This window comes from Chanos chanos, chromosome 3 (assembly GCF_902362185.1).
Source record: "Chanos chanos chromosome 3, fChaCha1.1, whole genome shotgun sequence".
Taxonomy (NCBI): domain Eukaryota; kingdom Metazoa; phylum Chordata; class Actinopteri; order Gonorynchiformes; family Chanidae; genus Chanos; species Chanos chanos.
In genome coordinates, this window is record NC_044497.1 from 51872297 (window position 1) to 51896686 (window position 24390).

General features: G+C 40.8%; 1 protein-coding gene across 1 annotated transcript in view; it reads left to right on the forward strand.

The window, feature by feature from the left end:
- Positions 1-24390, forward strand: part of rai14 (retinoic acid induced 14) — a 29686-nt gene that overhangs the window by 4863 nt on the left and 433 nt on the right. Inside the window, exons 3-17 of the mRNA XM_030769642.1 lie at positions 7228-7358; positions 10419-10507; positions 10759-10823; positions 12118-12175; positions 13049-13119; positions 17258-17364; positions 17459-17646; positions 18266-18291; positions 18874-18960; positions 20308-20397; positions 20543-20662; positions 21267-21368; positions 21579-23138; positions 23244-23396; positions 23859-23924. Coding sequence (XP_030625502.1) covers positions 7228-7358; positions 10419-10507; positions 10759-10823; positions 12118-12175; positions 13049-13119; positions 17258-17364; positions 17459-17646; positions 18266-18291; positions 18874-18960; positions 20308-20397; positions 20543-20662; positions 21267-21368; positions 21579-23138; positions 23244-23396; positions 23859-23924 — 2913 coding nt within the window. The remainder of the gene's footprint in view (positions 1-7227; positions 7359-10418; positions 10508-10758; positions 10824-12117; positions 12176-13048; positions 13120-17257; positions 17365-17458; positions 17647-18265; positions 18292-18873; positions 18961-20307; positions 20398-20542; positions 20663-21266; positions 21369-21578; positions 23139-23243; positions 23397-23858; positions 23925-24390) is intronic.

The window sequence follows — 24390 nt, forward strand, 5'->3', positions numbered from 1 at the left end:
TTTACAAATTAGCCGAACCCCTGGACATACATGTAAAGATTGTTTGGCAAAATCAGCAAATGCCAGAACATTGTTCTCAGGTGCCTTACAGGCTCTTTGCATTGGCTAGTCGCCACCTACAACCGTGTGAATCCCTTATACCGTCTCTCGAATAAAGGGACCAATCAAATGCTCACAGCTGCAGAGTTCTGTGTCGGCGACCAATCGCGATGAAGCTAACAGGCAAACAAAGCCTCAGACAACCAGTCAGAGCAAATCTGGCAAGAGTGCAATAAAGCGGATGAGAATTGGCACAGCAGGTATTCTCAGTTAGAGTGGAGCCTCTGTAATAACCTACTCCCCACTGCATTACTCAGAAAGATTAAGAGCTAGTCTTAAGATAGCCTTCACCTCAGCCCTGAGTCTCTAATTCATTTGCTCTCAGGATTATGCTTTATATTTTCTTGTTTAACGCGGCTGCATAAAATGACTCACCATGAGCTCATTGCTCAGTTCTCATTTCCTCCCATAAACTGGAGATAACCAGCTGATACAGATGGAGTAAGAAGCAGATAGGGGGAAAAAAAAAAGAATCCAGTTGTAGACCAGAGATACTCAAGCATTTCAACCTTAGCTCTTAAATGGCTTTGCAAGATAACATCAGGGGAACAGGTCAAAGTGACAAGTCAAAGATGGTAATTATAGCTCATGTGTATATCATGTCACTCTAAGTGTTGTTGTCTTTAATGCAGTCATAAATAAAGTTGTCCAAACAATTCAAACCTCCTTGCCTCCCTAGGCAAGAGTGTGTGCATTGCAGAAATGAAGTAATGGGTTAGGCAGCAGATCCAAGATAAGGAAGCTGGCTTTCAGGACCTCGGGGAAAGCCAAATTCATGTGTTCGGACTCCTTATGTAACTGTGTCTAGTGCAACTGGGTGAAATTTAAAAAGAGATGCCTTACTTTTTTTTTTTCCTGTCCCGTTCCTGATCTTCATCTCAAAAAGCCTTGTGATTTCTTGAATGGTACTAGAATGCGAAGAGGTTTTCAAGTTCAAGTAGATTTTATTAATACAGCAGGGAAAGCTATTTTTGGTAAAAGGAAGCAGAGGTGTAGAGCTATCTGTACACATCAATACGTCAGGATTAAACTCATTCCACCTCATTCCAGGACTGTGAAATCTAAAGTAATGTTCAGGCTTTGTACTTTGTAATGTCAATCAGTTGTCATATCTGTCTGTTCTGGTTTGTGCTCCTCATCTGAAAAACTTTGGGGGAAATCTCTTTACAATTATTAGTTTGGGTTTCTACTTGGAATGTGGTGGCTGAAATTAACCATAACTACATGCTTTTGAATAAATGAATAAATAAATAAAAAAAGCTTTGTTTTGTTGTCAGCACTTGGGGGGGTTGAAACTAATAAATTGGGCCTTTTTCTCTCTTTATTAGCATCTAGAGTAATGTAAACAGCTTGAGAGTTTGAGAATTAGTATGCATTTTTCTCAGCTGGTCTCTGGTAGAAACTGTGCATTGTTTTTTGCTTCATGATTCATATGCTCAGCATTGGCTAATACTGGAAATTGAGATGCATCAGTGCTGGTCTTAGTTTGGAAGGAACTATCTCTGTGACATCTTCAGCATTGTAGGATCTCAGCTGACAGCCGTTCCTCTTTATCTTTAGTTAATGAGTGGCTGCAGCTTTTTTTCATAAGCAATAATGAGCAAGAATAAGAATTTCCACGGGAAGCGACATGTCAGGGAGTGTGTGACATTTATGAACTAGGGATTACAACATTCATAATCATCCGCTTTATGGGTGACATGCTGCTTTCTGTAGGGATGGATGGGATTGGTTCATGTGTGTTAGGAGAAATGGGGGTGGGGGGGTGGGGGGAAGACAAACACCCCCCCCCTTTTTTTTTTTTTTAAAAGCCCAGCTCAATGCTCTGGGTAAAAAAAAAACTCAGAGGACAAAAAAATGTCTAGGGCTTTAGCAGAATCTAAAGTGGTTTTAACAGCTGTTGTTTGTCTACACAGAGCAACATAAATCTGGTCTAAGGATTTTCTCAGACCCAAGGAATCTTGTACAGTTCTCTCTTACAAGGTGTAATACACTGGAGACAGCCGCTATGGTTGTTGGAAGAACACATGGTATAGAGCTCAGTGGTAACAGAGAACATCTACTTTTCTTTCTCCTTCACAACATTTGTTTCTTCTCTTAGTTTCATCAATATGCCACACGGCAAAAAAAAAAACTATTAACGGGATTATGAGAGATTATAGTTTTAGTGTACTTTCGCCCTCTGGAAAAGACATCTGTAAAGATTTGTAAAATAGCCAAATATGTATTTCAATCTCAGCACTGGTCATATGCAACATTTTTTTTTCCAATGGGGGATTAGTCTATGCTTTGTATAACACTTGCTAAATAATATGATGTTTTTACAGATTAAAGTGCAATGTCAAGCACAAATCCTGATGTGATCTGTGCCGTTCTGTTCCCTGACTGGGGTAAATGGGAAATCCGGTTTTATCAAGAACAAAGAGGTTGAAACGCAGGCATTTGTAGTGTCATGGGATAGTATATAATGTACACATTGTGAGGTATATTTGCACTAATAACATTCAAGAGAAAGGACCTGCTTGTCCACCCACATGGTCACATGAAGATGTTTTACTTTCACTTCCCTCCCTTGTCATACAAAGCTAATTTGGCCCAAAAAAAAGCCTTAAAATCTCTGGACAAACTTTGTAACACTCTCTTGAGTTTGAATAAAGTCAAGCATTCAGAGACATTTTCGCTGGTGTGTGTTCTTGGATATCGTGGAGAATGGAGCTTGAGCAGGGATTCCTTTGAACAGAGATTCCTTGTGATAAGGGATCCTAGCGTAGTCCTTTCTCAGTGGTTTAGCTTAGCCGCCAGAGCATCTCAATCAAGCTTTCCTATTAGTGTGAAATCCTTGTTGTGGGGTTTCACACGAGGGGATTGAGTTACATGAGCTTTTGATCCGCAGGGTTTCATGTACAGCCGACGGCTCTACGTTTGATAACTTACCTTCTGTTTCCAAGCATTTCTCATACAACACCACACCAATCATCTAGAAATTCTGTTTGTATTTTTAGCTTTTGGCTGTACCGATTTCCAGACTGTTGGCTGTATGTTCTTTGGTAATGAAAATTGATGAGGTAAAACGTTGCTTTTTTTTTTTTTTTTAAACCACTTCCACAAAATCCAGGAATATTGCTGTGGCAAGGAACACCTTTATCAGATAAGAGATTAATGTTTACACTGAGAAAAGGGTGGAGATGATCTTTGTTACACGGTTTTCTTTTCTTTTCTTTTTTTTTTTTCCCTGTGGTTATTTAGTCACAAGCCTCCTTCAAATAATGTTAAGTGTTTCCTGTTTTTGTAGGAGGCTGGTCATGACACAAAAGAGGACTCTGTCATGTTTTTACATGGTTTTTTTTTTTTTTTTTTTTTTTTACAGATATCGTGGCAGATTTTCATAGGTTTGCTACGATTTGAACCACAGAAAAAGACTTGCACAACTTTCTCTTAAGTATCACAAATGTCAGTATTACAGCCTGAATGAGGCCTTTGATTAAAGACCCCCCCCCCCCCCCCCCCCTCGATTCTCTGTGTCAAGATTGCAGGAGATCACAAGCTTCTAAACTCGTTCTAACAAAGCTAATTTGGTCTAGTTTGTTTAGGTTTGAAGTTTGACTGTGGTTTCGAGTTTAATTAGCTGTCTCTTAGCAGGAGCACCCAATTAAACAGTCTATTTTTATGCACGCTCATTATGGTTCATGTTTTTGTGACATTTTTGCGTCTGTTTCGTGCTGTGCCCACATTTTTCCAATGAACTAATTTTAAATCTAATTCTTTTTTTTTTTTCCCTCCTTTTCCTGACTACTGTGTGAGAATGACTGTGGGTAGGGTATATTTTATCATGCCAGATTAGCTGCTACTCCAGATTTTTTTCCCCCTCATTGTTTAAATCTGATCTCTGTGGTACCAGGAAAGGAGAGGACTTTGAGTAATTTGCAGTGCTCTCACTACAAGATTAGCCTACAAGATTCAGTGGGTTTTTTTCTGTTTAGGTTTATTTGCCTTCAGGTTGAATAAGACATTTTTGTGTACCCGTTGTAGATATCGGTTTCCCAGGGTTATTGCCCACGTCCCCATCGTCACCAGCGTTACGTTAGTTGGCGGCCTGTTCCGAAGTTTTCGTTTCAAATGGGGAATCTGAAGTGATGCATGGAACCTTGGCACTGTTTCTCCAAAATATTTTTTTTCTCCCCCCAAAGAGGGTGATTGTGGTCTGTATAAAGTGTTTGGTGTTCTGTTTAAACTGTGAAGGTCTTTTCTTCATTTATTGTAAGAACTTTATTTAATTTAAGAACTTAATTGTATTTTAGACCCTCTGTTTGGTTCCTCAATGAACAGTGGACGACTGAACCCAGTCGGATGTCCTCTTCAGTTTGTCGTTTTAATTCCATGCTCTTTTGGAAAAATAAAAGACCTGTTGAAATATAGTACATGATTTAAGATGATAACGTGTGACAGTGATGCGTTGCGGTTCAAATCGGGTCTTTTTATTTATTTATTTATTTCATTTGTTTATTGAGACCCAGGGCAGCTGTTCCGCTCATGCTGACTGGGTATGCGAGACGTGGTATTTTGATATCTTCTGATATCTTCTACGTTCTTACACGCCCACTAATGTTTAACTGACGTTTTTTAGGATTCTGCAAGCTACAGCCCTGTGTTTTATTGAGCCTTTTTTTTTTTTTTTTTTTTTTTTTTTGCCTCTCGGCGGTAACCTTTTATCACTACAGACAGCTGAAGAAATGCATGTTAGTTTCGAGGCTAAGCTTTATGCGTTGGCGTTGAGTGACAGTAAGCTTATCTTCCTTCTGTTTACTCCATGTTATTCTCTTTTCTCCTGTAATCCCATTGATTACAGTTTCAACCTCCACTATCTCTACAATCTGGTGCATAACTAAATTGAACTTTAAATGCACTCCGCTGCATTGTAATTTCTGCTTTAAGAGGAAGACTCCCTGATGCTAAGCGGTAATGTCGACACAAAAGATGTTGGATTTAATTGCCCTCGGACTGCTGCCATGTTGTTTTTTATTTTTTATTTATTTATTTTTTTACAGTCAACATCAACTTGATTGGAATAAACAGAGAGGCCAAAATCAAACCGTGATAAATGTCTCTGAAACACAGCTGTACACATCAGAAGAATATTGACTGATTTAATACGTTACAGCTATTTTGAAAATCGTGACATGTCGTAAAAGTGGTAGACCATCGTTTGATCTTTCTTCACCATTCTCCCATGCAAGCTCATGGTTACCTTCATTAAATTCTGGGCTTGATCTTTGTCTGGAAATAAAAGAAAACTAATATTTTTAGCTGTGTAGACAGAAACATTTGGTAGCTACCTTCACTGAGGTGATGTATGAGTAAAGATGGCACTGAACTGTGCGATATCAGCTGCAATAATGTGAAATGAACTGAAATATGCATTTTATCAACTTAATTTAATTGTAACTTTGACACAGCTGAGGGCTACCAAGCATAGATGAGCTGAGAACCCTTTTCGTACCAGTGCACGGAGTTCAGTCTCAAAAAAGATGTTTGGTCCTTTAGGCCTGTTGAGTTGTGGTACTCTGACATGGGTGCATTGCGTATTGTAGACCAAAGCCATGCAGTTCATAAAAATAACCCTGGGTTTTCCACTGTCTGTCAGCCAGTCGTATAGTGTTACCATGCATTCCGAAAATAGTGACAGACTTAAGCAGCAACCTCGACTAGCGTCGGCTGACCTTTGTGGTCTACTTTTTACAGGCTCTTGTAAACACTGTCCCTCCCTTGTACACAAACTCACAAACTAACATTTTCATTGTGATTGTTTTGTATACAGTGAATTGCATATTTGTCCACTCATTGTGCTGTATTAGTTTAGTCTCCGCCAACAAAAGGCTTGCAACCCCAGCCGCTTTTGGGCAATCTTATTTCACATTCGCTGATGTGTTAAACAATGTAGGCTAAAATGTATTGTCCTAAATCAGATTCATGCTTTCGAAAGCTCCCTGTAGAACTTCCATCTCTTCAAATAAATAAAGTTCCCTCTACAATTCCTCACATTTGTCTCGGACTGAGGATTGAAAGAATGATTCTAAAACTTTTTTTTTTTTTTTAAATCCTCTTGAAGAGCGCCTCCAGCAGATCTGGACAGTTTCCTGAAGCCGTAGCTCTATAGGATGCCTCACCTCCATTTCAATAGCCTGTGGAGACACTGCATCAATCATGTATCCTCGGAGTCAGGACCTTGTATTGTATACACATTTGAAGAGACCAGCTCTCCCATGGACTGATTCTAGCCTGCCATTGTGTATTCGCTCTCCTGCTTTAGCCGCCGTAGTTGGGGCGGGGGGGGGGGGGGGGGGGGGGGGGGGGTGCTTGATGGCTTGTCCCGATGACTCAGTGCCTAGACCTTGTTGAGCGCTGTTGTCAGGGTTCTTTTTTTTTTTTTTTTTTTTGTAGTTTGAGATGGATAGGAGGTCCTATGGGGATGATTTTGAATGGAATGCAGCAAAAAACATCAAACCACTTCCTTTTTCTTTCTTTCTTTTTTTGTGTAAGCCATGGCTGAACCCTGTCCAGTTTATCAAAATAATGGCAATTATGGCAGGAAATTATCTGCTGAGCAGGAGAGACACACTGTGCAGTTTGATGACATCATCCTTTTTTTTTTTTTTTTTTGTCTTGCATGGCAAGGCATTGCTCTCTCAAATTGGAAAACATTATGCTGTTTTATTTGCAGAGCTACTAACACAAAGAGATGATGTCATGAAAAGTGTCGTAATGGCTCGAAAATGAACTAATTTGCAACTACTTTGCTAGTATCTCTTGGAAAGTGTCACTCACTCTTTCTATACAATAGGAGATGCTACTGAGACACTGGATGAACAAGAGACGTTGAATAAAACTTTGGTATCTGATTAATTGATGCAGCTGAAATAATCCATTGTCCCTTTTTTCTTCTTTCTCTTTTTTTTTTTTTACCGAATTATGTAAACAGAACAGCTTGCAACACACTGTGCGATAACTCCTTGAAACAACGTGAGCTTGTTACTCATAGTATTGCAGTGTGGAGCGGTGACCTGTAAATTAACTTGTGTTAATGCGTGTGGCTGTGATAAGACTTGACATTTCGGCTTCCTCCCCCTTTAGGCCCACGAATGGAGTAAGAACGACGAACGGCTCCTCGGCGCAGTGGAACACGGGGAGGTCGATAAGGTTGCCTCACTCTTAGGGAAAAAAGGGGCCAGTGCCACCAAGCTTGACAGCGAGGGGAAGTCAGCGTGAGTACCGGGGGTGGGGGGTGGGGGGGGAACTGAATGGAGGTCGTGTTTAAATGGTCATGTTTATATTGATTCTTTTGCATTTGGGACATTGAACCCTGGAGCGGGTTTTCTGTGCGAGAATGCTGTGCGAGCATCTCTCGTGAACAAGCTTTGCATTCATTCATCGTACGCGATGAAGGCAAAAGCCGCTCGGCTAAGTCAGCGCTGTGTTTAATGTATTATCTTACAGTGGGTCAACTATGCAATATAGTTCACTAAAATAAAACCTCACTTACCACAAGGAGTAAGGGGCTAACTATTTTGGTTTTCTGCACTGTATTAGTTCTTTCTTTTTTTTCAAAACACCAGAGTAGGTCAGACATTGCAGAATATAAGGGAAAGCAAACCTAGTGAATACAGACACCCTTCTCACAGGACTGATTTTACATGTGTTCACCTTCCATGGCCTGTTTCAGAGTTAATTTTACACTTGGCAACCCTAATCCCAAACTGCATTATATTGATGAACCACTTGCTTAAAAACTTTTGACGTAGAGGATAGAACCAAGTTCGGTTAACAAATTGGGGGGGGGGTTTGGTTCATTTGTCTCGGTTAGAGACTTTGGAGTTGTTCGTCCACGTTGTTTTTTTTTAAAAAACAGTGATGTGATATGTTCTATTTATACAAGGTTAAATAAACGTCAGAAGAGGCTGGAAATGGAACTGTTCTGTGAATATATCATTTCACTGACAGGGACCATAAACTACCTGTCAGTGCTCTGAATGATATGTTTGGTGAAATAATTCTTCAATATTAACGCCACTTTCCTCCAATCAGCAGCATAAACACAGAAAATATGTGAAATCAGGAGAAAAGATCCATTGTATGTGGTATGACAGAACCGTGGTCTTTTTTTTTTTAATACATGGAGCTGAGAAAGGTAGATAATGGTAGATAATGAATACTGCTCGCTCATTATCTAAGCAGCTTATCCTAATTATCCTTATCTATCCCAGCATTCACTGGGCAAAAGACAGGGAAACACCCTGGACTAGTCGGCAGGACAGACGCACAGACAAACACATTCACACCTAGGGGCAATTTAGTATCTCTAATTCGCCTGACCTGCATGTCTTTGGACTGTGGGAGGAAACCAGAGCTCCCGTGGGGGAAACTCCACACAGAAAGGACCCTGGCCGGGAATCGAAACCCGGAACCTGCGTGCTGTGAGGCAACAGCGCTACCCACTGTGCCACTGTACGCCCATGAATAGCACTATCAGAGGCAATTTTTTCTGTTTGAGACCACTATAGTTAAACCCAACCAAAGGGAGACCCACACCAGTTCAATGTCTTACACAAGAATGTGGCCTAACAGGAAACAGGTGACTTGAATGGGTCCCAGCCTACTGTAGCAGATTGACTCTGAGAGGAAACATTCACAAAATCCCCACAATACCCCTTTATCTGTCCCCGTTTGAAGAGCCTATTGTTTGCATCCTCAGTGGTAGGCCCTGTCAAGCAGCGTATCCACAGACGTGCACGGCATTTTTGAGCTGTCATAATCACCACGGGGATATGTAATTTGCGGATAATGAGGGGGATAAGACGCGAGACCTCTCACGATTTTCGTAATCATTTGCTTCATCAACCGTGTTATTTACCTTGAAAAAGTCCCAAATTTGTCATTCAGTTATGTTAATTACAGTAACCAGGAAAAATGTCAGAATCAATGACTATACCTAACTTGATGTTTAAAAAAAAAAAAAAAAATTGTACACATTTCTAATTTAATGTTATGTGCCAGGGAAATAAATAATTCACTGAGAGTATATCGCTCACATTTGATTTTCAGTTGTTTGCATCAAGACCATGAAAAAGAGACGGAATGTACCCTTTATTGTGAATGTCATGGTTACATAGTTCATTTTTTTTTTTTTATTATCTGACTTCTTACATGTTCAAAGTGTCAGAGATATCATCAACGCGTCCGTGGAAACCAAGTTAAAAGAGTAATATTCATGCTGTCAAGACTTTCTTTCAAAAAGCTCTTTCCAATCAGATAAAGCGAAAGAAAAAACACCAGGAATGTCTTTCAAGACTGATCTAGCCATTTCAGTCATCTCAATAATGTTGCAGTTAGAGATAGAAAAGTCTCTTCCTGCTGTACGGATTTTTTTGAAAATAACCTCATTGACTGATCTTCACTCACATAATCAACATCATTAGCGTAATGATCTTGAAATCCCCTTCAGTCCTGACCAAAAACACATTGAAATGGTCATACGGGGATGTACGGTAGCTAAATTGACGTGCCATGGCTGTTTTTTATAACATAAGTGAATGTGTCGAAGGTCATTGTGCAGTATATCATTGCTGTAAAATGACAGATCTGAGTATCTCAATAGATTGTGTGAAGAGATCCGAGGTTTTTTCCCTAAGGTCTAATGCTTCCATAATACACCTGACGTGGGTGGAGTCTCCATGTCCATCACTTTTGTTCACAGTTCACTGGTTTTATGTCTAGAAAATCAAGCATTTGAGGATAAACTTGTATAGATATTTAGCCTTGCAAATTTAAATAGCAGCCATTCAGTAGGAAGCGTTTTTTGTTTGTTTGTTTGTTTGTTTTTTTCTTCATTCAGTGCTTAGATCAGATTTAATCACAAGTAAAGGAACAGAAATTCTTTGTGCAGAAATTGCCTCAGGATTATCTCAGGCTAGTAATCTTCTGAAATGTTGGAGTATTCAAAAAACCTACATTCTTCAGCCTTAAGGAACACTCTTCATTTGATCATTCATTCATTTTTATTGTGAAATTTTTCAGTACATTTACCTTTCTATAAGTTGCCCATTGTAATCGATTTCAGCTCCATTCAGTTTTGATCCCATGGTTCTCAGTGGCTCCTTTATTAACATTCTGTCATATAGAGCATTTAGCCTCAGGTAAAGTCTAAATAGAATCAGTGCTCTTTTATGTCATGCATTCTGCTATCGTCTGTGATGATGTTAAGTTCTTGTTTGGAAAGAAAATTAAATTGTCACACTGTTTTATCTCTCTCTCTTTCTCTCTGTCAGTCTGCATGTGGCAGCCACCCGTGGACAAACAGAGTGTCTGGCAACGATTCTAGCCCACGGAGCCGATTTGTCCGTTGTAGATGCTTCAGGTTTGTTCCCATAACTTCCTCTGAATTTCTTTCTTTCTTTCTTTCTTTCTTTCTTTCTTTCTTTCTTTCTTTCTTTCTTTCTTTCTTTCTTTCCCCCTCCTGCCAGCGACTGATTTAGTCCTGCATTTGCGTTACTCAATTCTTCTTTGTTGCATAATTGAATAATGCCTCGGACCAAATGCACATCAGATGCCTTATGACTTTTTCTTTCTTTCTCTCTTTCTTTCTTTTTTTTTTTCCACCTAATTTAGGTTTTAGTGCTTTACATCTCGCTGCCAAAAACAACCATCAAGAGTGTGCCAAAAAATTAATACAGGTAATGCAGTTTCTCAATTTTCTTTTTGCTGATAAATAATTAATACATTGATTCCAGATGTCTTTGGGAATTCCAGAGGGAATCAACTTATGAGCTTTCTTTTTTTTTTTTTTCCCCTTACCTTACTTCGTTAAATAAATAAATAAATAAATGATAATAAAAAAAAAGCAGGGTTATAAGCGCTGAACTCCACACTAATCCGGGATGCAGAACATGCTTACTGTGAAAGAAACCACGGGCGAATGAGAGCCATAGCGTGGAGTTTTGCTGCGGCCACTAACACTAAACCAAATCAGTGTTCTGCCTGGTAGCTTGCATATTTTTCCACGAACTTAACGTCAGGCTCCAGTCCTATCACCCACCTCCTGCGGTCCGGCGTGGGCCGTTGTGGTGTGTTCATCGTGGATCACGTCTCTCTCAGTGTCCCTGGTGCTGTTGCACAACCAGCACATGACTGACTGAGTCACCCACCATAGATGAAAGCTCAGATTGGGGTTTATATACTCCTGCTGCGTCTGCCGGGAGTGGTGGAGAATTCCTCGCGGAATTTTTTTTTTTGCTTTTCCTCTCTCTGCTCGACACTCTGTTCCCATCTCTTTCATCTCTGGGCTGGAAACGGTTCGGTACATTTTCATAACTGTCTCGACACGTTAACAAGCTGCGTTGCTTGAGACAAAAATCTGTATCTGTTAACAAATAGAGGTCTTCCAGGTGTGTTTCACCTCTTAACATTATGCACAGTCATTACTCACGTCTTGTTTTTCAGTCTTTCTGTCAGCTTTGAAATATTAAACAAGACAAGCACTTGATCATTGTAACTTGCCTTCATTTGACAGCTTGTCTTATCTAATGATGCAACAACTGTCTTTCAAGCTAAACTCGTCATTTGTTGCCTTGGGTTCAAATGCGTAACCATTACGCTGAATTATGGTCTGTCGGTGACAGCAGCTAATGATACAGCAGCTAATGATACATCCATACCAGAGATAATTTGGGAGCCGATTGCTTGCTTCTGTCATATTTGACGTGAGGTAGTTCTTTTTGTCTGATAAGGCCCGTCAAATCAATGTCTTGTGTTTCCTTCCCACCATGAACACTGTCTCGACATGCTGTTAAATGATGAATGAGAAGGTGTTAAAGTGGACTCTGCCCTCTTTTGACTGAAACTTGCGAATTTCTGTCCAGCTGCTTATCTGCAGTTAGATATGCTTGTCTCGAATGAATGTTTCATTGCGAAGATTGCAAATGTGAAGACACATTTGTAATGCCACAATAATGCGTTTTTGACCAACAGAGTAAATGTTTGGTTGATGCCGTGGACGGCTCAGGAAAAACCCCGCTTCATCATGCAGGTAAGATTGGCTTAAAGTACATTCAAGATCATCAGAACCCTGCAAACCCATTGGGCTTGAACATCAAGGCCCGTAGAAGAGATGTTTCTGAAGCCAACAGACCGTTTTAGAGAGCATTACCACCTGCAGTTTTATCATTGCGTTGCTGTTTGTATAGGATAGTGCGCTGTGATAGCGCGCAGTTGCAGGTCTTTGGCAAACAGCCTATGAGTACTGATGCTCCCCTCGCGTTTACCTGACGTTAGCGCCGCGGCAGAGCACCGCGCGGCGCCGTTTATCGCCAAGACACATGCTGTTGAAACGTTGGTCGGCGACGGGTGAGGGTCCAGCACAAAAGAAAATTGAACTCCCACACGGCCATTTTAGCTATCGTGAGATATTGTTGTATTGGTAAATTGTCAGCGTGCTAGTCGAAAATTGAGCCCTTTTTTGTGAGCTGTTTGTATTTGTGACAACAGGGACAATACCAGAGGGACTTTCAACCGCCTAGAAACAAAATGTGCTGGCAGATCATATGAATTATGGGAGATAAAAAAAAAAAGTGACAGTCAAAAGCAAACTCTTTGACACAGTCAAACAAGTAATTATTGACATTCTTGTTGACAACATCGTTGGAATATAATTTAACTGATGGAAAACTACCATGTGTCAATGGATCATGACTGTTTGTAAGATTTCTTTTAAACTGGGTACATGGAGAATGTTAGAAATTTGTACTTTTTGTTGTAGTTCTTTGGAAACGTTTTTTTCTTTCTTTCTTTCTTTCTTTCTTCCTTTTTTATCTTTTCTTTTTTAAACCTTGACTGCTTCTTTGTTGCAATGATCAACTCAATCTGTTTTTTTTTTTTTTCTCATCTGTTTTCTCTCACACAGCTATCAGTGGAAATAACATAATTGTTCAGCTCTTGTGTGAGCACAGTTCTCCAGTTAACCTCAAGGATACGGTATGTCTCAGAGTCCCTTCAATCTTTCATTTTATTATTTTATTTATGTGTGTACTTATTTTGATGTATAACTGTTTTTGTTTGGGTTTTTTTCTTTGTTTTGTTTTGTTTTTGTTTTTGTTTTTTTACCACCCCCCCACCCCATGTATCCTTGATATTCGATTCAGCTCCCCTAATCTGCTGTGTGGTCTACCTCAAGCATGTGCAATAACAAACATCCAGTTTCTCTCTGACTCTGTTCCCATGAGCATAGATGCAGTGTTTTGGTAATGATGATTAAGCTACCAATGGCAGACTTGTTGTCTCCGCGAAAGGGAAATGACGCGCCTGAGGTTTTTTTTATTTTTTTTTTTTTCAGCTGGGCTTCTCCTTAGTTGGTGTCATGCCATAGCAGTTGCCAAGATGGCGCCAAGCTACCCTCTGCCAAACGCATTCTTTTTTTTTTTTTTTCTTTTTTTAAATAGCTCCATTACAGCCATGGCCTTCCTCTCATTAAAGAGCTGACTTAATATAGCGTTTCTGCACGGTGCTGCAAATAAACCAACGTTTGCACCCTGTTACTAAAATCGGGTAACTCAAAATCTAAAAGTGGTACAACATTGTTCAGCGAAATGAAGTAAGTCACAAATTCAAGGACACCCAGATGTGTCAACGTTCAGTCTGAATGAAGCTGATCATTGACACGGCGAAGATCACAGTTCAGTCCAGAGCTATGAGGGCAGAAAAGTTCTTCTCCAGATGTTAAACTTAATGTGCTAATGGATAAAGCATAGAATCGAATGCACGGAAGTGAATGCCCATCGGGGTTTTCTCTTAATGTGCGTTCTGTCTATGGATATAGATTCTTTATTTTAAGTGCTCATCCTCTTTTTAACGACAAATCACGGGCTGCCTGAAAAATTGGGCTGCGTCGAGAACTTAAAAGAAACCGAGAAACAAAGAAAAAATGTTTTGTTTTGTTTTGTCTTTTTTTTTTTTTTTCCCCACAAACCCATGTTTATCCCCCTCTGCACGTTCAAACTGACGCCCAGTCTTTCAGAGTGTAGCTTATTAACTTCTTAATTATTCACACTGCGTTCTTCCTTTGGAGTGACTCCGTCATATTTCAAAAAGAAGGTCTCTCTTTAGGTCTCGGATCTCTGATGCAACACAAGCGCAATATTCTCCGTGCTCTGGTGGCCTCGCTGCCGTCTGAGCGTCACTAAAGATCAGTGGAAAGAGGCTGTACACAGTTCAGCAGTGCTTGTCTGCCATGTATACTAAGTCTAAGCTATAGGTGACCACCTGCACACTGAGCACTTAGATGATAATGCACAGGTGTTGTAGACCTTATTTTAAATGACACCAGGAGTCCCCAGTGACGCTCATGCACGGCTCTGCCATAATCATAGGTTGAGAACCTATGCATGTCTTTCCGACTGTATAGTTTGCCTTTGCGTGTTACCGTTGTTGACACGGTAAATGATCACTCTCTAAGCCGTAAATGGCCAGGCTCATTGTGTGGGAGGCTCTCCGTCAGCTCAAGCTGTGCCCATCTTGTAAAGATGGTCATAACAGAGACTGCCAGGTTTTGGCCTGCTGAGAAGCACAGTTAAAACTGCATTGTGTTTCGGATTAAAATTCTGTCTGTGGATTTTTTTTTTTTTTTTTTTTTGCGCTCTCGTCTTCTTTCCTCAAAGAGCGCACCTTTTTATAGACTCAACTCCCTCAATTTTCACTCGTCCCCTCGGCGGTACACGCAGGCCTTTCTTCGCTAAAAACTCGGAAACCTGAAAATAACGGAGGTCACACCACCGTGGTGCTCTGTTTCGTCTGGAAAGAGTGATTGTCCCTTGAGGCTCAGGGAATAGGGATTCAGAATGGAAGAAGTGAGAAGAATCCAGAGTTCAAAACCCAGGCCAGTCAGAACGGGAGACCGTCGGACAAAGCGGCACCGATCTAGCGTGGCCGATTTGTTTTCCAAGGTTCGTTCCTGGAGTTTTACTCTTGCGCTGGGTGATTGGAGGACTCTCTTTAGCTCAGCGGTCAGACAGACAGACAGACAGGGTACAAGCTTGGTTCAGGGCGTTGGTCCAAACGTCGAGTTAAAAAAAAAAAAAAAACACGCATCTGTTTCTTATTCCCATTCTTGTTTTAAAACAGGGCATACCAACTCGCTAAGACTTGGCATCCCGTATGTCTATGTATCTCTGAATAAATACCACAAATATGTTCCAATAAAAAAAAATTGAAAATCCTGCTATTAACAGCAGCAACAGACCTCAGACTGACTAAACCGAACGTTTACCGTATGTTCGGTCGGACAACAGAGCACGACCACGTTTAGTATAATGAGGCTAGCTTTGTAAAGGCAGCGTGTCAGGTGAGCAAAAGAGAGGTCTGCCTTTTCGTGTCTGATTACTTTGCTGCGGCTAAGTAAGTGTGAAGCCGAGAGAATCCTGGGAGAATGACGCTGAGGATAAGTCAGTAGAGCTGAATTTTCAGAGTGCTTTCTAAATTTCGCCCTCTGAAATGCAAGCGGGGGTAATTGCAGAGTTTATTATTACAAGACGTAGTTGAGGGTTTGGCCCATATACCTAAAAAGTTAGAACGTGTCCCACATCGTGTCAGAAACGAACACCACCTAAGTATGTAATGGTCTGAATATAGCCCTTCAAATCACTTTTTGCACCCCCCCCCCTTCCACACCCCCCGTTCGCTTAAACTGTAACCATAACATTCCCTGGCACGTTGTGCTCAGCACTAACATTACAGATGGCCTAAATGTCAGATTGTTAAATTGGTTCCCCTTGCTCTGAATTTCCTGCATGCAGATCAATGGCAGGTGAGCCTTCTGGATTTAGATTTGTGCTTATTGATTTAGTTTTTCTTTTCTTAATATTTACCCTCTGAGCAACAGTCTGCTTTCTTTCTTTCTTTCTTTCTTTCTTTCTTTCTTTCTTTCTTTCTTTCTTTCTGTCTTTCTTTCTTTCTTTCTTTCTTTCTTTCTTCCCTTCTGAAATCAAAGAAACAAATTTGGAGCATGTTAAATGGAGCATCTAATCAGAAGGCTCTAAATTGTTTGCCACTGGTGGTTGTTCAGCGCGAATAGGATTGATTTAGGATCTTTTAATCACTCGGATTTTAGGGGAACAAATAGTTTACTTGATAAGAAAAAAAAAAGAAAAAAAAAAACATATACAGCACATGCAGCAAAGAACACACACGTAAACAGAGGCACTCTTTCATAGCAAGCACGTTTTGTGTATGTTAGATTTGAGCAGCCTGCCCGTTCCATGAATGTGGACTGAAAGAGATTTAGTGTTTTCACACCTTGCTAGTAGAAGCCTCACTCAGTTGACAGTCAGTCAAAAACTAGCCTCTCATGCATGCTGAGGTACAGAGGTGAAAAAAGAACATACTAGTTGACTTTTAAACAAGGAGAAACTTTGTGTCTTTTTGACATGTCCATATCTACGTGACATTTAAAAGAGGCAGTAGCAAAGTTCTTTAGGAAGGCAGAAGACTGGGTGATTTTGTAGAAAAAGACATGGCATCTGGGGACCCGGGAGAATTCTGTTAACTTCAGTTTTGTGGTGTTTCCGTCGTAGATGTAATGCCTTAAAATGTGCACTGGTACTGTGAGTGCGGTGAATCATTTTCCTTTCTCCAGCAAGGAACTGGAAACAAGCTGTAGCTTTAGCGAAGCTTAAGCTGTCTAAATATGCCTTTGATGAGGTGTCAGTTTCCAACATTAGACTCATTGGCCCAACCCACATTGACCTGGGAAGAAGAGGTGAAGGGGCAATATTTGTAGAAGTGGGGGGGGGGGGTCGGGAATGGTTTCCCTACCTTGCCAAAGGATATTGCAGAAACAAAAAAAAAAAAAAAAAACTTGCTTGGCTCTTTCATACTCATTTGTGTGTCATTTCCGTTTTAATATGCTGCCAAAAACTATAGCACATTCATCACAAATCCTCACCAAAAACTCCCTTACACATCATTCTTCCCATATATGGGAAAAAAGCTCACGTACTGGTCTTAATCATAGACTACCCCTGTGCAATAGCAGCGCTGTTACCGCAGGAAAGGCCATTAGCTCGAAAATTGCAACGTTTGAGGGAGAGAATTGACAGTCCAATGTTCTCTCTTTCTCTAGGACGGTTTCACCCCCTTGCTGCTGTCTGCCAGGCATGCCCACGCCGAGGTTTGCCGCAGCCTGGTCGACTGGGGCGCCGACGTCAACGCCTGCGATAAGAACGGCAGGTAAGACCTCTGCGCGAGGCACAGTAAGAATTTGTCGCGCGAGCGCGTTCTGGCCGCGCCGGTTGTTGTTTACGAAAGCCTTTTGACACCTCAGGACGGCGGTGATGCTGGCCAGCGAGAGCAGCTGTGCAGCTGCTGTGGAGGTGTTAGTGGAGAGAGGAGCAGACCTGCACGTCGTTGACTCGCTCGGTCACGATGTCCTGCATTACGCCAAACTGTCTGGCAGCAGCGAGGTGCGAGCTGTGCTCAACGCTGCACTCCACAGGCACCAGCCCGAGTCAGGTAATCTTCCCTTAATCCCAGATGCCCTCTGCCAAACAAGTTCGATTATTCCTCAAACTCAAATAACTCCGCAGAATTACAGACAGAACCCATGGTTATTTAACATCTCAAAGATACGTACATACGTACACACACACGCACACACACATATATCTGTATCTATCTATCTATATATGTATAGAGAGAGAGAGAAAGAGAGAGAGAGGGAGAGAGAGATAGATAGATAGGTAAATATAGATATAAAAAAATAAGCCTCTCTTAAGTCCTTAGTTCTGACATTTTCTGTTTGTGGTTAGATGACAGTGTACATCTTCTCACTGCTCGCATTGTTCTGGTTTAACATTGCCACCTTGTGGCAGTTTATATCCTCTTTAGAGTTTCGTCTTCTTGTTTAAGCCTAGCACACACACACTTGCTCCTTGCTGCAAAAAGCAAAATGAAAACTGAGAGAAGTTGACTCTCAGATATTTTATTTCATTCGACTTATTTATTTATTCATTGAATTACTTACTCTGAGAAAAAAAATAAACATTATACCTGAAAGCATAATTAGACTGTGCATTAAAAAGTGACCCTTCCCCCTGTTTTTCCCTTTTTCTCCTTTTTTTCCCCAAAGCAGATAAAAGTTTAGTTCAAAGCCCTCAGGTAAGCCAGGTTATTTATTTTGTACATTTTTGGGTTTTTTTTTTTTTTTTAATCTTCTTTGACCACTCAGATCACGTTGCCAATTTTTCTCTGCTTTTTCCGTTTGTGATTGATAGCCTGAGGGGGAGAGGTGTATTGTGTCAAACTTGCAGACTGCTAATGATTTTAACTTTGCCAAAACTGGACGTCACCCCAATGTAATATCATGCAGCTATAGTCTCTTTTTAGCGCTGTGCCCTCCTCAGTGCTTTGCTATGATAGCGACACTGTAAATATCTTCAAATACATACACTCTTCTTGTGTTATATCAAGTGATTGGTTCAGGTTTCTTCAATGCACTCTTAGTAATATGCATGAGCATGGACCTAACTCTTAAGAAATAGGAATAAGGAAAGAGTAGAAGTAAAAGCCTCACTTAAGTCCCTCAGATTATTGTTGTTGTTTTTCTTTTTTTTTTTTTTTTTTAAGTTCACCTCTGTTACTAACCACTCTAAAAGCCCTTTTTCGTTCTTCTGGGTTTTTTTTTCTCTCTCTCTCTCTTCCCCCTCCCACCCCCCCCCCCTCTCACTCACGCAATCTCAGCATGATCATGTGGCTAGGTTAAATGAGGACAGAAGCACAACCCCCAAAAAACGAAAAGCACCTCCACCACCTATAAGCCCCATCCAGGTAACAGCACATTCTGTGTCCCCTGCAATCTCATATTCAAAAATCTCAAATCAGTTTTTTTTCCCCCTAAGGAAAGTATATACAATGAAGTGCTTCTGTGTGTCCTGTAAATTATGTGTTTGTCGTTCTCATGTCTTGCTCAAATTTATACTTTCATAAAAAAAAAAACAAGTCCTCACCTTTCAGATTTTCTGCATTTAATGGATATTTTTGCATCTGAATGTTGACAGAGCTTCATGTGGTACCTCGTGATGTATATCAGTGGAGCCTGAGAGAACCATTAACATCGGCATTGAAGTTTTATTTCTTTCATAAATGAAAAGTCATCCTGCATACATTCCATTAGCCCTCCATTATATTCAGTTACTGGTTGCACTACCTTTACCTTGCAATAACTGCAGCTGTTGGCTTCTACTTAGTGGTGATCAGTCTTTCAGATCACTGTAAAAACTCTGACCCATTCCTTCTCGACGAGCTTGAGGGCTTCCTGTCATTATCATATTGTTTCCATATTATTGCAGGTCTTGCTATAACCCCTCTATGAGTTTCAGGTCCGAGCTGGACTATTGCTGGGCTATTCCAAAAACATTGAATTCTCTGATGCAGAGCAGATCTCATTCTGCATTTAATTATGACATCACTCAGTTTCTTCAGGCAGCAAAACATCCCCAAAACCGTGACCTGACCACCACCATGCTTGACAGTTGATATCAGCTCAATGCAATGTTTGGTTTTCTCTAAACTGTACCCACACATGCTGAGGCTGACTCTTTTGTCTGCAGAACATTCCTTTGAATGTCTGTATCATCCAATAGATGGGCCTTAGGGTTCTAAAAATGGTTTTGTAACATTTTCCAGACTGATAGGCATCTATAGCTTTTATTTATTTATTTATTGGAAGTCGTTAGGAATATTTTATCAGATGTATTTCTTCATTTTGGTGTTGATGAGAGCAGAAATTGGGGAGTTTTATGCAGAGCATGGTCTAAATAAGTTTTAATTGTTTAATGAAGTTTTTTTTCAGCTGGCTCTAGGGAAGCATTGACTTCTTCTGTCATGAATATGGGATATTGAATGGCTTAATGAAAACAAGCACCAAACCTTGATAAAAAAAATTATATGCTCCTGCTCTATTCATGCATCATTGGGGTCCACATAAAGTTCTGATATCATTTTATGGCAAAAATATGAGACGAATCAGAAAATCTGAATGCTATTTCACAGAACTGCTTTCTTGTGTTGTGCAAGTATAAGCTGCATTTCCTCATCGGAGTCTGTTTGCATTCAATATTTTGTTTGGATCTTTTTTTTTTTTTTTTTTTATTTCCCTTTCGCTACAACTTTCAGTTGGCTGGCATTATTTCTCCGCCTTACTTGACCCCGTCTGAAACTCCACTGTCAAGTAAAAGCGATTCATCGAAAAGGTTCAATTATAAGGTAAACATTTTAAAAAAGAAAGAAAAAAAAAAAAACAGCTTCTCCCTGTGTATACATGTTGATGTGGGGGACAGAGGAATATAATGCCGTTATTCTCTTATTAAGAGCTGTTGACCTTTTTTTTTCTTTTGTCACCTGTGTTCAGGAGGAGGAACTGAAGGGTGGGGTATTGAAAGAGGAGATAGAGAAGCTTCAGGAGGAGAAGAGTATGCTGCTGGAGACCATTGAAGATCTGAAGCAGATTGTGGAGCAGACTGAGCCCAAGGCGAGTACAGCACAGCCCTTTAATATTCCCTTATGTGGCAGCTGCTTTGATCCTCAGCCGTTCTTGCGCTCTGGAACCCATTTAAACAGCTGCTCTTTTACTGGTCCTGTCCAGGTAAAGGACCTTGCTTTAGGGTACGGCGGCACACCTCTCATCTCCTCCGCCAGTCTTCAGATAATACGTGTCAGGATTAAGGCTCTTCATTTAAGCCCTCACTTCCCTCATCGAGTGTTTGAGTTTCATTCATTTCACCTTTTGAAAGAAAATCCAAATCCCTTTTTTTCTCATTATTGTGACATGGTTTTAATGATATGCTCTCCTCCTTCAGCGCCAAGGGGGAAAAAAAAAGGTGGCATGTTTCAAAGTGAAGAGCAGTAATGCGTCATGGCCAATAACGATGATGCTCTTGTAGTGGTTTGGTTTTGTCCGGGGAGCTTTGTAGTTATAGGTCAGGGCTATCCCAGTAAAACCCATGCTGTATGTGCTGAGGAATCGCTTGGAATCATGCATGCTTATTTGCTTTAGCGGTGGTTTACGGAGCATTTCTGCCTAATAAAAAACGTCTTTTAAAATAAGTCCTGTTTATCTTCCTGTGTTCAAACAGACAATACATTCTAGGAGCACAGACTCAACACTGGTTGCAGCCCTACAAGCTAAGATTGCCTCACTCTCCCTTGAAAACCAACAGCTTGCACAGATAATCAAGGTAATTGACACTGTTGTTTAACAAATCATTTGGTAGCTTGCTCAGTAGAATGGAAAGAATGTGCAGACATATCAAGAAAAACTGTTGCAGGACTTACAGTCTTCATGATCTCAGAGTAAAGAACAGTTTTGTCTAATTGCATCTGCCCAGTTTCTCAGAAATCACCACAGTATGTGGTTTGAAAGGCATATTATTTCTTTTATTGTTTAGAAACGTCCATCTCCGCAGGGTGAAGAGGGCAAGGATGAGTCTCGGCCAAACAGCATTGATTCTAATGCCTCCTTCCACTCAACACATGCAGACTTTGATCAGACCAGCGAGGTTCATGTTCCAGGTTCAAAAGATCAAGACCTCTTGGAGGTCTCCTCATTGGATGTTAGCGGCAGATCTCTGAGACATGTGGAAGATGAGGAAGTCACGAAGGGTGGAAACGAGGAAGAAATCCTGCTGTTGAGAGATGCACTGCAGAATCTTCAAGCTAAACTCCAAGAAACCAAGCAGGAGAATCGTGCCCTGCAGGCCAAGCTCCATCCTGACTCTCACATAGAGGAAATGAGACAGGACAGTGTGTCAGATAACATGGCTGAACTGCAGGCTAAACTTTCAGATGCTCAGACACTTAAAACAGAGGAGAAGGTGGAACTCTCTGGTAAAGGGGAAGACCCCGTTGTGCAGAAGTTCCAGCTTCTGAAGACCTGTCTGGAACAAGAAGTAAAAGAACTGAAGGAAAAATTAGCAAAGGCACAAGAGGAGAAGGAGCATGATGCTCGTATCATAAGGGATCTTGAGGCTCGTCTTCAAGGTGGCCAACCACCTGAGGAGGAACTTCAAGCGCTTAAAAACTCTTACGGTGCTCTGGTGGAGAACATCAATCAGGAGAAAAGTCTTTTGATTGAAAAATACAAGGAAGCACAAGAAGAGATCAAAATGCTTCAGGAGGCACTTCGAGGCACAGTGCCCGTAGAAGCTGCTGCCAAAGATTTTGAGGAGATGAAAACGGAGTTGGCCGAGGTTATTGATGGTCTGCAAAGACGTCTTTTGGAGCTCTCAAAATCTTACAGCGAGGCCAAAAGCGAACTCAGTGCTGCCCGCAGCCAACTTCAGGACAAAGCCTCCGAATCCAGGGATGGGCCGGATGGGGCCTGTATTACTAAAGACCAGCATGAACAAAAAATACAGGAGATGGTTCAAAAAATGAAGGAAACGGAAAACACGCTGAAGGACGCTGAGATCAGACATCAGGCAGCCTTAAAGGAGATCGCCCAACTCAAGCAAGACGCTGAAACCCAAGCCCAGTCGTCAGTGGCTCTCGCAGATCACACTCAGGTTGTGGCTTCCTTAGGAAGTGCCATCAAGAACTTAGAGGCGGAAGCTGAGGAGCTGAAACAGCAGCTTGCTCAGAAGACCTTGCAGGTGGATGCTTTGCAAAACAGGCTGACAGTTGAGAAAGACGTGACGCCAGATGACTCCGTGTCCCGGCTGGAGCATGAACAGATGAGGGAGGGATTAGAAGGTGAAATCAGTCACCTTACAAACCTGCTTCAGGATGCCCTGAGGAAGCAGGATGAACTTGCTCTTGAGATTACTGCAGCCTGGCAGGAGACAAAGGATTGCAGGAATGAGAAGCAGACTGCTCAGGAGCTGGCTGCAGCCAAGGAGCAGGAGAATAATGTACTAAACACCAAGTATAAGGAGGCACAAGACGCAATTGTGCAGCTGAAGAAACAGGTGGAGAGCCATGTTGCTTCAGAAAGAGACAAGAATAAAAAGGTAAACTTGAAAAGCCTCACTGGCTTCTCAGACAATCAGTAAAATCCGTCATTTTTCCTGTGGCTTGCCGTAATCGATTTTTCTTTTTTTGCTGTGTTATTTTAGATTGATGATTTATCTAGGGAAGTGACCAAACTAAAGGATGCTCTGAATAGCCTTTCCCAGCTGTCTTACACCACCGGCAGTCCCAAGAGGCAACAGAGTCAGCAATTGGAATCTCTGCAACAACAGGTCAAGCAGCTGCAGTTTCAACTCGCAGTAAGTAAAATTTCTCTTTGTTCTTTTCCTAAGCGGATTAAAAAAAAAAAGTCCCTAGCATCTGAGTGAATGTACATGGATTAATGATGTACCAGAGCCAGTGCTAGAACTTCAGCTAGTCTGAAGAGCGATGTTGCTGGTCTTTCCTTGTCAGGCTAGTTTTGCAAGTGACATCCAAGTTCTGGAAATCTGACTCTCTAACCGCCTTCAATAGGAGATCAATGAGATTTAATTCTGGAAACATCATGGAGATTACAGTTTAACAAAGCACAATACAGTACAGTGAGCTCTGTTACATCTACATTAGATCTTTCTTTAATTTTAAATTTGTGAAGTTTTTAAACATGCAACTGAAACAGTTATATTAGTTCAAAATATGAACTAATATTATTTAGTCACTATTTAAAGACTAATTTTTGCTTTATTCTTTAATTTCTTCTTTGTCTTCTTCTTCGTGCATAGGAATCCAAGAAGCAACATCATGAAATAGTCTCTGTTTACAGAATGCATCTCCTTTATGCTGTTCAGGTCTGTACTGTTTTACTGTTCTCTGCTAACACAGACACTCTGAAAATCTGACTTCCAGATGTATATAGGAACAAAACGAATGCATTTGTGTTAGTATTCAAATAAAACATTAACCTGAGATTCCTGAATAAAAATACTAAAATGGATGTTACAGCAGTGCTGAATTATTTTAATGATTAAAGACATTTTAATAATTTATTCTTTAAATTTATATGTTAGGTAATTAAGAAATTAAAGATTTGTTGAAAGAGGGAAAGTGCTCTGAAATAAAAAATGGTTAGATTCACTACAGAATTTGTGTTTTTCAATGACCGTCTGAGTCTGGATGAACACATTGAAATAAGGCCCGTGCAGATTGAGAGGTCTTGAAACATTATTTTCAGGGGAACAGTCAAAAATACACCCCAATATGTTCACCCATCTGTGGAAAAAAAAAAAACCCATTTAGGATGACTCAATAGAGATA